The 12,686-nt window shown below is 50.3% G+C and overlaps 1 protein-coding gene and 1 non-coding gene across 2 annotated transcripts in view; both read right to left on the bottom strand.

Moving 5' to 3' along the window:
• IPO7 (importin 7) overlaps positions 1 to 12,686 on the bottom strand; it is a 74,180-nt gene that overhangs the window by 15,673 nt on the left and 45,821 nt on the right. Inside the window, exons 15-16 of the mRNA XM_088447106.1 lie at positions 4,172 to 4,332; positions 2,349 to 2,477 (exon numbers count right to left, since the gene is read on the bottom strand). Of these exons, the coding sequence (XP_088303232.1) occupies positions 2,349 to 2,477; positions 4,172 to 4,332 (290 nt within the window). The remainder of the gene's footprint in view (positions 1 to 2,348; positions 2,478 to 4,171; positions 4,333 to 12,686) is intronic.
• Positions 2,589 to 2,769, bottom strand: LOC148506234 (small nucleolar RNA SNORA23). Its single transcript, XR_015869808.1, has one exon. It is a non-coding gene; the product is annotated as a small nucleolar RNA SNORA23 (small nucleolar RNA).

Below are 12,686 nucleotides of genomic sequence, written 5' to 3'. Positions count from 1 at the left end.
CACCTTCCTGTCCGTAGGATCCTTCAGCGAGGATATAGACGGCAATGGCAAAGTAGCACTCCTGATGAGGCGTGTTACATGGAAATCGACTGCAGGCGGAGTTTCCCATTTCTTACAATGTGCTTCCGGGAATGGATAATTGGACGCCAAGCGTTTCTGTGGCAGGAAACGCTTACTGGGCGTCTGCCAGGCCACCGCCATGTGATCAGTCAACTGATCAGACAAGGGGAACGCTGTAGAAGTAACCTTAGCTTTTTTAAAACTAGGATACCTTGACCTGGGAGCGGGTGCCTCATCCTCAAATAGAAGAATGGCCGCACCGCCTTAACCAGAGCCCGCACATTGATGGAAGACTTAGTGTCTACCTCCTGGACTGAGGCATCTGAGGCTGAGTCATCCTGCACCTCACCATCATCCGAGGACCCCTCAGAGTCCGAAAAATGCGCAGCCTGCGCCATAACTGTGCGTTTAGATGCCCTGGAGGGCACGTCACTGCGCAACATCGACTGAAAAGCCGAAGATGCTGCCGCCAAATCTTGGACAGTGTGGGAAAGTGCTTCCACCCAGGGTGGAGGAGCTGTCACAGGAGCCTGAAACGGCACCACAGCTGGCTGTGCCACAGGGGTGGACTGAATATACATTGGCAACCCCACATAGGGACCAACAGGCTGAGACCCCGGTGGAGTCTGCAATAATTGTGGGACACCCGGGGAATGGGGGATGGCAGGCTGGGGCAACGCCCTAGTAGGGGCGGCAGTCGGGACCGACAGACGGTCCGCGATGGACACCAGCACCTGGGAAAACATCGCCCATGGTGGCTCCTGCGACATGGGAGGTTTAGACGTACCAGGGACCGCCTGGCACCGTCCGCACAGGCCGTCCTGTGACAAATCCTCCCTATCCACTCCTGCAGAACAGCGCCTGCAGGATAACAATGCCGGAGCCCCGGAGTGCTCAATCTCCTCCTCAGACATGACTTAGGAAGAAAACGTGCGCACTCACAAGTATGCTGAACAACAGCCCACAATATGGCACCGTGTAGCAAACAACTGTATGTGACGGACCTCACAAATACGTGATCTATATAAGAGAGGTCAGTAGAAACGCCCTTCCCTCGCACACCTGTAGGGCTTGTAGGAGAAGAAAAGGGATAGGTATAGGCTGACAGTAAGTAGAAATTAGCACAGACAGGCAGCACTAGCAAAAGTCACATACCATGCAGGAAGATATACTCACTGCACCTTTCCACTACAATCAACCTCCCAGATTCAGTGTCTGGGAGGGCTATAGTGCTGTGTACACTGTCCTTGTCGGGGGAGAGGTACACAGGGGGACCGGTCTGCGTGCTCCCTGAAGATCTGCGCTGCCACTTTAAGAAAATGGCCGCTGGAGACAACAGAGGAGGAGTGGCCGAGTAGCTGCAGCTCAGCGACGCCAGACTATGAGCTGAAAGGCGCGCTGAGCTGAGGGGAGGAGCCGCTAGACAGGGAAGGCTTACTCCCCTGGCTAGCATATTTAACCCCCAAGGTTGCGGCATCCCGCTTGCCGATTAATTTACCCTGGTGGTCTAGTGGTCTGGCGGGGTATGCCTCTGCTGGAGGGGGGGCCCGCCGCCACCGCTAGCGCCCCCGGTCTGTCCCCTAGACCGGGGGCATGGGACTGCATATAAAAGGCATTACCCGCGCACCGCCGCTAATCAGCGGTGCGCGGCTTACCTTAATCTCCCCGGCGTCTTCCGGCAGCAGTCCCGGGGGAAACCAGAGTCCGGCTAGTACAGACTCTGGCTTCCCCCGCCGCGATCCCCAGTTCAGTGCTGGCGTCGCGGCGCCAGCAGGGAGAAGGAGCGGCAGCATGGGCGTCTGTACAGACAGCCCATCGCTGCCGCTCTGGAGAAAAAAACTCTAGTCAAAAAAATAAATAAATTTAACTAAGTTAAGAAAGCTTTAGGGGGCTGCTCCTGCAGCCCCCCCCGCAGGGTTACCCGACTCTGGCCGGGCACCATCTTAAACTGAGGTGCCTGTGGCTCGGGGGCAGGGTATAGGGGAGGTTGGACCCAAGTGCATCCTGGGAGCAGCTAAAAGCTTTAACTCTGTGGTGCCCGAGGATCCAGGATCCAGCTATACCCCAAGGTCACCCTGTGGACCCCTATGGACCCTGAAGTAGAAATAGAGATTTTGCAATTTTTTTTCTCCTGGTCTGCGATGGATAAGACTTCTCCAGTTTTTTTTTTCCGCCTGTTTTTTTGGTGAAAAAGTTGCTTTTTTCTACCACTAATTGAATACAGCCCTTGGTGTCAACTGTGGCTAATTTATGGTCAGTAAATATCTGCCAGAGACCTTAGTACTTACCTCCTTGTGATCTTCCACCACACTGAGCAAGGTGTCAATTGTATTAAGGATTCCCATTGCGGTTACCGCTTTATCATCGCTACCCTCCTCATCTGGACCAGTCTGAATTACTTGATTAAAAGTCATTGCCTGGAAGATCCAGAAAAATAAGAAAATCAAAGATCTCAATACCTAAATTGTACTACATGAATTTGTGAAAACTTTTGTAGATTTATGGCAGTCTCAGTACTGCAGTTTCCTAAATGTCCGAGAGTTTGGAGGCTGGCCAGTGGTGGGAGTGTCCTGCAGACGTCACTAGACCAGTACTATGATCTCGTGTTACTCTATGGCCGCAGGATCTGCGTGAGTGGAGCAGTCAGCCAGCAAGACGCTGACAAGCTGCTCTACTAGACACAGACTGACACTGTGCACACATCCCTGCAGCCACTGCTTCACTAGTCACAGCCAGACACTGTGCACACATCCCTGCAGTCACTGCTTCACTAGTCACAGCCTGACACTGTGCACACATCCCTGCAGCCACTGCTTCACTAGTCACAGCCTGACACTGTGCACACATCCCTGCAGCCACTGCTTCACTAGTCACAGCCTGACACTGTGCACACATCCCCGCAGCCACTGCTTCACTAGTCACAGCCTGACACTGTGCACACATCCCCGCAGCCACTGCTTCACTAGTCACAGCCTGACACTGTGCACACATCCCCGCAGCCACTGCTTCACTAGTCACAGCCTGACACACTGCACACATCCCCGCAGCCACTGCTTCACTAGTCACAGCCTGACACACTGCACACATCCCCGCAGCCACTGCTTCACTAGACACAGCCTGACACTGTGCACACATCCCCGCAGTCACTGCTTCACTAGTCACAGCCTGACACTGTGCACACATCCCTGCAGCCACTGCTTCACTAGTCACAGCCTGACACACTGCACACATCCCCGCAGCCACTGCTTCACTAGACACAGCCTGACACTGTGCACACATCCCTGCAGTCACTGCTTCACTAGTCACAGCCTGACACTGTGCACACATCCCTGCAGCCACTGCTTCACTAGTCACAGCCTGACACTGTGCACACATCCCTGCAGCCACTGCTTCACTAGTCACAGCCTGACACTGTGCACACATCCCTGCAGCCACTGCTTCACTAGTCACAGCCTGACACTGTGCACACATCCCTGCAGTCACTGCTTCACTAGTCACAGCCTGACACTGTGCACACATCCCTGCAGCCACTGCTTCACTAGTCACAGCCTGACACTGCACACATCCCTGCAGCCACTGCTTCACTAGTCACAGCCTGACACTGTGCACACATCCCTGCAGCCACTGCTTCACTAGTCACAGCCTGACACTGTGCACAGATCCCTGCAGCCACTGCTTCACTAGTCACAGCCTGACACTGTGCACACATCCCTGCAGCCACTGCAAACTTATACAGGGATCAACACCAGGTATTTTAAAATGCTACTTAACTACACATTTAATTCTATAGCTTTATTTTCTCAATTTGTATTAGAATTCATGATTGGAGGTTTACATATCAGGTAACCCATTCCTCACACTTGGTTTTCACAACCCTTTCAGAGAAGATGCTGTTGCCCAAGATAAAGTCAGGCAGTTCCACCTTTAACGCTATATAAAATGCTGCATATTCTAGAGCCTGTCCACATCTTGGGCATTTATATCCACCTCATGGAGAAACAAGTACACCAAGGTGAAAGTGTTTTTTTTTGTGTTACATACAGCTTGGGAGATCTTGGACCGGTCCACTACACCATAGCACCAGCCGGTACGTAAGAAAGCAGAAACTTACCAGGTGCTGCGTCATTTCCACCGCAATGGGAGTGACTTCCTCACTGTACTCGCAAATCATTTTCTGAATCACATTGGTCAGATCGTCATTCTCAGTCTCCCTGATGATGTGCAATAGAGCCTGCATCACCGGCCTGATGAACGGGGCAATGTACTCCTTAGCTGTAATACAAACATCACAGACTATAAACACTGAGCATTGAAACTGGAGCCTACTAAGGGACATTATTAGCATTGGAGTCCCAGGCATTTTATCTATTAGCCAATAAAATAACATTAAGCCTCAAAATAAGGTTCAGAAAAATGAATGTTTTAAAGGCATTAAGAATTTTCAGTGCTTACATTAAATCCATTTCTCTGAATCCATCTGGTGGGCACTGCCATGCATTGGGATGTAGAGGGCGCTAAACTGGTATCTGGCATAAGATTTAAACTAAACTTTCTTGGAAAGCTTGTTCCTGCCCCTATACACCCCAGCAGAACAGGGGTAATTAGCCTAAACTTTACAAGCCTATAGAAGAACTATAAGAATACTCTAAACCAGAACCACACTCAAAAGTAAAAATGGATTCAAAGAAATACACCAAAAAAAAAAAATGTTCTTTTCACTTTCAACTTACCTGGGGGACACTGCCATACCTTGGGGATGTTCCAGAGGTTCAACAGGCCAGGCTGTGACTGGCAACGTCAGACGCAAAAACAAGAGATATGGTAAGAACTTACCTTTGTTATCTCTGTTTCTACGAAGTCCATAGGGGGTCCACAGGGTTGACCTTGGGGTATAGCTGGATCTGGATCCACGGGCACCACACAGTTAAAGCTTTAGCTGCTCCCAGGATGCTCTTAGATCCATCCTCCTCTATACCCCGCCCCCGAGCCACAGGCACCTCAGTTGGTAAGCAGCCCAGACCGGAGGAGGAGACTAAACAGAGAGAAGGAAGACTGGAACACACAAGAAAACCATACTCACAGAAATGGGAGACGGAAAACCGGTGACCATCAACACAGCCCATTTGAAGCCAGGTGCGTCAGGGCGGGTGCCCTGTGGACCCTATGGACTTCGTAGAAACAGAGATAACAAAGGTAAGTTCTTACCATATCTCTTGTTTTCTACTTCAGGGTCCATAGGGGGTCCACAGGGTTGACCTTGGGGATGTCCCAAAGCAGTTCAACTAAGGGCGGGGATGCTCCTGTGCAGAAAGGAGAATCCGGCGCCCAAAGGATGCATTTTGAGAGGCAAAGGTGTCAAACGCATAAAACCTCAAAAACGTCTGAATGGAAGACCAAGTGGCTGCCTTGCACAGCTGAACCACGGAGACACCACGTCTAGCAGCCCAAGAAGGACCCACAGACCGAATGGAATGGGCCTTAACAGAGGCTGGAACAGGCAAACCTTACTGTACATAAGCCTCACGAATAATAGAACAAAGCACTGCTCTGTCCTGGTGAAAAATTAAGAAGGGGGGACTACAGGAAAGTGCACCCAACTCGGATACCCTCCTGGCACAAGCAATTGCCAGAAGAAACACAGTCTTAAGTGTTAACCACTTAGGTCAACTGACTCAAGAGGCTCAAAAGGAGGTCCCTGCAGGACCCGAATAACCACCGCCAAGTCCCACGGAGCCACTGGAGGCACAAATGGAGGCTGGATTCGAAGAACACCTTGGAAAAAGGTGTGAACATCAGGCAGTGTAGCGATCCTACGTTGGAACCACACAGAGAGCCGACACATGAACCTTCAGGGAGGCCAGACGTAAACCTAGGTCAAGACCTGACTGAAAAAATGCCAAAATCCTAGAAACCCTGAACACCTGAAGATCAAAGTTTCTGGACTCACACCACTGAAAGTAAGTGTGCCACACCCTGTGGTAAATCCGAGCTGAGGCAGGTTTACGCGCCCTGAGCATGGTACTGATGACAGAGCTTGAAAACCCCCGGGACCTTAAGATAGCTGTCTCAAGAGCCACGCCGTCAAAGACAGGTCGACCCAGATCCGGGTAAAGGCAGGGCCCCTGAGACAGCAGGTCCCGACGCTCCGTCCAGTTTGATTTTTCTTAGCACCCTAGGCAGCAGGGAGATCGGATGAAAGAGGTACGCTAGGTGAAATGTCCATTTCACCGACAGCGCATCCACCAGACTTGCGCCTGCGTCCCTTGTCCTTGAGCTGTCAACGGGCAACTTGAAGTTGTGACGGGAAGCCATCAGGTCCAACTCCAGGAGTCCCCATTTGTCCACGAGAAGTTGAATCACCTCCGGGTGAAGCGACCATTCCCCTGGGTGCACGTCGTGACGGCTGAGGAAGTCCGCCTCCCAGGTGAGGACTCCCGGGATGAAGACTGCCGAGATTGCTGGAAGGTGGCTCTCCGCCCAAGCCAGGATGCGAGACACCTCCGACATCACCACTCGACTGCGAGTTCCTCCCTGGTGATTGATGTACATCACCGTGGTAGCGTTGTCGGATTGCACCTGTACCGCCCTTCCGTGAAGAGCGGTGCCTGACGACAGCAGAGCCCTGTACACGGCCCGCAGCTCCAGAATGTTTATGAGAAGACCTGCTTCCTCCGTAGACCAACGGCCCTGAAGAGACAACGAGCCGGTCACTGCCCCTCAACCCCGGAGACTGGCATCTATCGTGAGCAGAACCCAGTCCGGGATCCAAAAGGGGCGACCCTCGATGAGATGGCTGAAGCCACCAAGCTAGAGACCAGCGCACTTCCGGGGACAAGACCAGTGTCTGGGATCGGATCCGGTGAGGTAACCCGTTCCATTTGGATAGAATCTGTCCCTGCAGGGGCCTGGAATGGAACTGGGCAAATTCCACCATGTCGAATGCCGACACCATGGACCCCAGGACTCTCATTGCCGAGTGGACAGACACCCTGCAACTGTGTATCCTCAATTGTAGGGAGGACACCTTTTCTGGAGTCAGGAAAATCCCAAATGGACCATCCGTTGTGATGGGATCAGAGATGACTTGTTCCAATTTATCAACCACCCGTGTGCCTGAAGACAAGCAATGGTCAGGTGGAGATGTCGAAGTACCACCTCCGGAGAGCTCGCCAGCAGAAGATCATCCAGATACGGCAGCAGCCGTATACCCTGGCCCCGAAGGTGGGCGGCCATAATAGCCATCACCTTGGTGAAGACCCTCGGAGCCGTGGAAAGGCCAAAAAGCAACGCCTGAAACTGGAAGTGATGTTGCAGGATAGCAAACCTTAGATACCGCTGGTGTGCAGGTGCTATGGGCACGTGGAGATAGGCGTCCTGGATATCCAGGGAGACCATGTAATCCCCGGGTTCCTTCGCCAGAATGATGGAACGTAACGTTTCCATCCTGAACTTGGGAACTGAGGTATTTGTTCAGAGACTTCAAATTAAGGATAGGGTGAAGAGAACCATTGGGCTTCTGTACCAGAAACAGAGTAGAATAGTATCCCTTCCCGCGTTGAGACTGCGGAACGGGAACAATGACCCCTGATTGTAGCAAGGACTGTATAGCCACCTGAATCTGGGAAGCTTTGGTCTTGTCCAAAGAAAGACTCGTGCAAAAAAACTGGTGGGGTGGCCTGACCAGAAAAGACAGGGCGTACCCCTGAAAGACTACTTCTCGAACCCAGGCATCCGTGGTGGTATTGTGCCAACACTGGGCGAATTGGAGAAGTCGGCCTCCCACTCTGGGGTCCCCCCCAGAGGGAGGCCCGTCCCATCAGGGAGCAGGTTTACCCTCCTGCTTGGAAGAAGGGAGCCGAGTACTCCAGGCTTGCTTCTTCGGTTTAGAGGCGGTCTTAGCCGCCCACTGCCTCGGGAAGGACTGACCTTTTGCCTTACCCTGAACCCGAAATGAACGAAAGGCCGAATTCCGGACCTTGGCAGGCGTTGCTGCTGAAGGAAGGAAAGCTGACTTGGATTTAGGCAGGGTATCCACTATTTTGTCCAAGTCCGGACCAAATAGCAATTCTCCATTGAAAGGTAAGGCCTCCAGACCCTTCTTTGAATCAGCGTCCGCTCTCCAGGACCTCAGCCATAAGGATCGGAGGGCAGACACTGCTGCAGCAGATACTCGAGAGGTCAGCAGACTAGCATCCAAAGAGGCTTCTCCAATGTAGGAAGCAGCGTCTCTCATCTGTCCTAACGACGCCCTCTGGACATCCGGAGCATCGTCCGGAAAGGTATCCTCTAATGCGTTGCCCCAAGCCTCAATGGCCTTAGCCACCCAGGAGATGGCCATGGATGGTCGGGCCACTGCCTTTGAGAGGGAGTAAATGGACTTTAAGCAAGTCTCAACTTTTCTGTCAGTGGGATCCTTCAGCGAAGATATAGACGGTAATGGCAAAGAAGCGCTCCTTATTAAACAGGTGACATGGGAATCTACCGCCGGTGGAGTTTCCCCAGTTTTTACAATGTGCCTCAGGAAAAGGATAATTAGAAGCAAACCGCTTCTGTGGCAGGATTCTCTTACTGGGCACCTGCCAAGCCACCGCCATATGACCGTCAACTGATTAGACAGGGGAAACACTGCCAGAAGCCACCTTAGTTTTTTTTAAAACTAGGAAACTTCGACTTAGGAGCTGGTGCCTCATCCTCTATTAGGAGAATGGCTCGCACCGCCCTAACCAGTGCTCGCACATTAATGGACGACTTGGTATCTACCTCCTTGACCGATGTGTCCGAGTCAGTGTCTTCATGAACCTCCCCATCATCTGAGGACCCCTCGGAGTCCGATAAATGCGCCATTAGTGTGCGTTTTGACGCCCTTGAAGGCATGCCATTCCACAACATCGACTGAAAAGCCGAAGAAGCGGCCGCCAAAGTTTGTACTGAGTTGGAGAGCACATCCACCCAGGGTGGAGGAGCCGCCACAGGGGCCTGGAAGGGCACCACAGACTGCTGAGTCACAGGGGAAGCCTGTATATACATAGGTAATCCAGCATAAGGACCAACAGACTGAGACCCGTGGGGGGCTCCGCAATAATTGCGGGACACCCGGGGAATTGGGGACGGCCGGCTGGGGCAACGCCCTAGTAGGGACAGCAGTCGGGAGCGACAGACGGTCCGCAATAGACACCAGCACCTGAGAAAACAACGCCCATAGTGGTTCCTGCGTCATAGGAGGTTTTGATGGGCCAGGAACTCGGGGGCGGGGTATAGAGGAGGATGGACCCAAGAGCATCCTGGGAGCAGCTAAAGCTTTAACTGCGTGGTGCCCGTGGATCCAGATCCAGCTACCCCAAGGTCTACCCTGTGGATCCCGTATGGACTCTGAAGTAGAAAAACGAAATTCACCAACAGTAGTATACTAGCTAAAATGAACAGTATCTGTGACGAGAGCGAATGTACTCTGTCTCAAACAACCAAATGAGACGGAGAAGCTATGCATTCTGCAAAGCCACAAACATGCAAATAAAAAAAAAAAAAAAAAATAGTTCAGAGACAAGGCACTTAAAATGTAACCGCAAAGCCAGAAAAACTAAGCCTAGACTTTCCAGAACTACCGCCAGAACATGGATGGCTGAATACGGAAGCCCCGAAAGACAAAAGCATTAAAGATACTGTAGTCCAGGCCCTGATTAGAGTAGACTGGCCTACTCATAAGACCTGTCACCTAGAACCTGCCTCGAGGCACTATTTAGCCAGATTTCTGCTCATACCTCAAGAGGGTGCAAGAAAAACACTCTACAGTGTAGTCAATTGAACAGCTCCAGACACTCATTCCCAGTGGCAACATCACATTCAATTGAATTCCTCCATATTTTGGTAAATTTAATTAGACGCCACTTACAAGTAGTTATATGCCGTGCTTACATTACCTCCGGATTCACAGGCGTTTGTTCGCAGTACCGTAGGGCCGGATATAAAAATCCACAAGTCCGGGGGGAAATTGTTCCACTTGGGGGGGGGGGGGGGGTGTTATTGTGCTGTTGGGAGCATTTACATGTTTTAACGGTAACTTGCCCCCCTTGCATATAATTGAATTGATCCCCACTGAGTCACAAGACTGTATGCAATACCAAAACCATGTGGAATGCCAGTATATGTTAAAATAAGAAGCAGTACTCACTCCAACATGGGTAATAGGATCGACCACTGCAGCAAGGAAGTTATTACTCAATCTACACAGTGTGAGATAATGACATAACAGAGCCAAAACAGTCAGAACTCTATCCAACATAGGGTGCGATTCATTTAGCTGCGGGGTTTTCGCTCTTGGGTCAAGTGCACGGAGCCAGTCAATTATATCTGCGGGTAAGCCACAGCTCCCGAGATAAGAGCCCGATGCTATGCAATTACAGCCTGCGGTAACATGGAGACTGGTCCTGGAAGCAATAGTTAACACGGATTTCTGTTCACATTTGAGGAGAGTGCAACCGTGAAACTAGCCGCGGGCAGAGATTTAATAGATTGGGGCACTTAACCAGGAACCAGCGGTAAGTCTCACGATTTATCGACTCGTCCCCATAAAGAGTGATATAAGTGAGTCCAGAAATCAGTACTTAATTTAAATAGTGACGTGATTTAACATGTGAGCCCTGAATATAATCAGAGGATAATATAACAACGTGTGAGCAAAAAAAAATCAGTACCCCATTTAACAAATAATTATGAATGAACACAAGGGCTACAAAGTCATTACTCAATATACACATGGTGAGCGTAAACTGACATATAACATGTGAGCCAGAAAAGTCAGCACTCCCATTAGCTAGAATGTGTGTGATCACTAGGATGTACTCAATCCAGCCAAAGAGAAAAACTAAAGACATAACCTGAGAGACAGAAAAACATTACTCAATCTAAACCCGGCGTGACAACATGTGATCTAGAACGAAACAAGGAGAGTATGGCAACAAAGTCCCAGGGTCCTGCTGGACAGATGGGGGAAGGAGCAAGCATCAAAAAAGTTTGGCTTGAATGTTGCGATTGCTCTGAGTTAGCACCTTCTACATCCCAAAGTATGGCAGTGTCCCCCAGATAGGATGGATTGTAACAGCCACCAATATGAGGGGGCAATTGGGAGCAGTCAGGGTTTGCTCCATGAGAAACTTCACTCAATATTGAGAAAATCCCTAGGCTTGGCAGATACATATCTAGCAGTCAGCAACAATTACAATAAAAAAAAGTACTAAATTTAGATTTAAAACTTTCTAAAATCGTGATCAACACAACTGCAAAAGTCATTTACATCATAGTAAACTGATAGATTAGCCCTTTTGTGAGCTCTGGTGAAATTTAGCAGTTACTGTACACTAGTCTTCATTAAACAAATGGGGAACGTTACACAAGTGCTCATTGCCGAGACTGCCTGCAATTAGCTTATTCTCCAAGCTGCCATCAGCAACAGAATGAAGAGCTCCTTTTTCAGCTAAAGTTACACCTAGGGGGTATATTTACTGAAGTGTGGGTTTTTAGAAGTGGGGATGTTGCCCCATAGCAACCAGATTCGACTTATTTATCTAGCACCTACTAGAAAATAGCTAGAATCTGAGTGGTTGCTATGGGCAACATCCCCCCTTCTAAAATCCTGCACTTTAGTAAATATACCTCAATCTAAAAATTAGGGAAAAAGAACGAGCTAAAACTGCAAGCAGAACTATGAGCAAATACTTCCACATAAGAGACTAATTTACATCAAGGAGAAAACAAGAGATATGGTAAGAACTTACCTTTGTTATCTTTGTTTCTACGAAGTCCATAGGGTCCACAGGGTTGACCTTGGGGTATAGGTTGGGAACCAAATCCGGGCACCACGCAGTTAAAGCTTTTAGCTCCCAGGATGCACTTGGGTCCACTCTCCCTATAACCCCACCCCCCAGCCAGAGGCACCTCAGTTTGTAAGTAGCCAAAGGCCGGAGGAGGAGAGAAAAAGAGAGAAAACTGGAACACTCTAGAACCATACTCACAGAAAAGGAGACGGGAAACCGGTGACCAGTAACACAGCCCATATGAAGCCAGGTGCGTCAGGGCGGGCGCCCTGTGGACCCTATGGACTTCGTAGAAACAGAGATAACAAAGGTAAGTTCTTACCATATCTCTTGTTTTCTACTTCAGGGTCCATAGGGGGTCCACAGGGTTGACCTTGGGGATGTCCCAAAGCAGTTCAACCAAGGGTGGGGACGCTCCTGTGCTGAGAGGAAAATCCGTCGCCAAAAAGGAAGCATCCTGAGAGGCAAAGGAAACCAATGCCTAGAACCTTAAAAAAAGGTTTGGACAGAAGACCACGTGGACACCTAGTAAGGCAAAACAGCCGAGGCGCCACAACGAGCCGCCCACGAGGGTTACATGACCCGAGAAAAAACAAGCCTCAACGACAGAAATGCCTACCTATGGGTAGGCCCCTGAGGAAGACATACGAGGCCATCCAGCCAACATTTCATTATAGGCCGGCCATCGTTTCCTGTGAAAACCAGAAACCGCAGACCACCAATAAGGAGTCCGATTACCATAAGGAACTTGAACGGATCATATAAAGCCAAAGAGGCCGGACCACAGTCAATGAGGCCACACCAGCCGAGAAGACT

Source organism: Taudactylus pleione, unplaced genomic scaffold (genome assembly GCF_031769625.1).
Source record: "Taudactylus pleione unplaced genomic scaffold, aTauple2 ptg000418l, whole genome shotgun sequence".
Taxonomy (NCBI): domain Eukaryota; kingdom Metazoa; phylum Chordata; class Amphibia; order Anura; family Myobatrachidae; genus Taudactylus; species Taudactylus pleione.
This window is presented reverse-complemented; position numbering and strand designations above follow the sequence as displayed.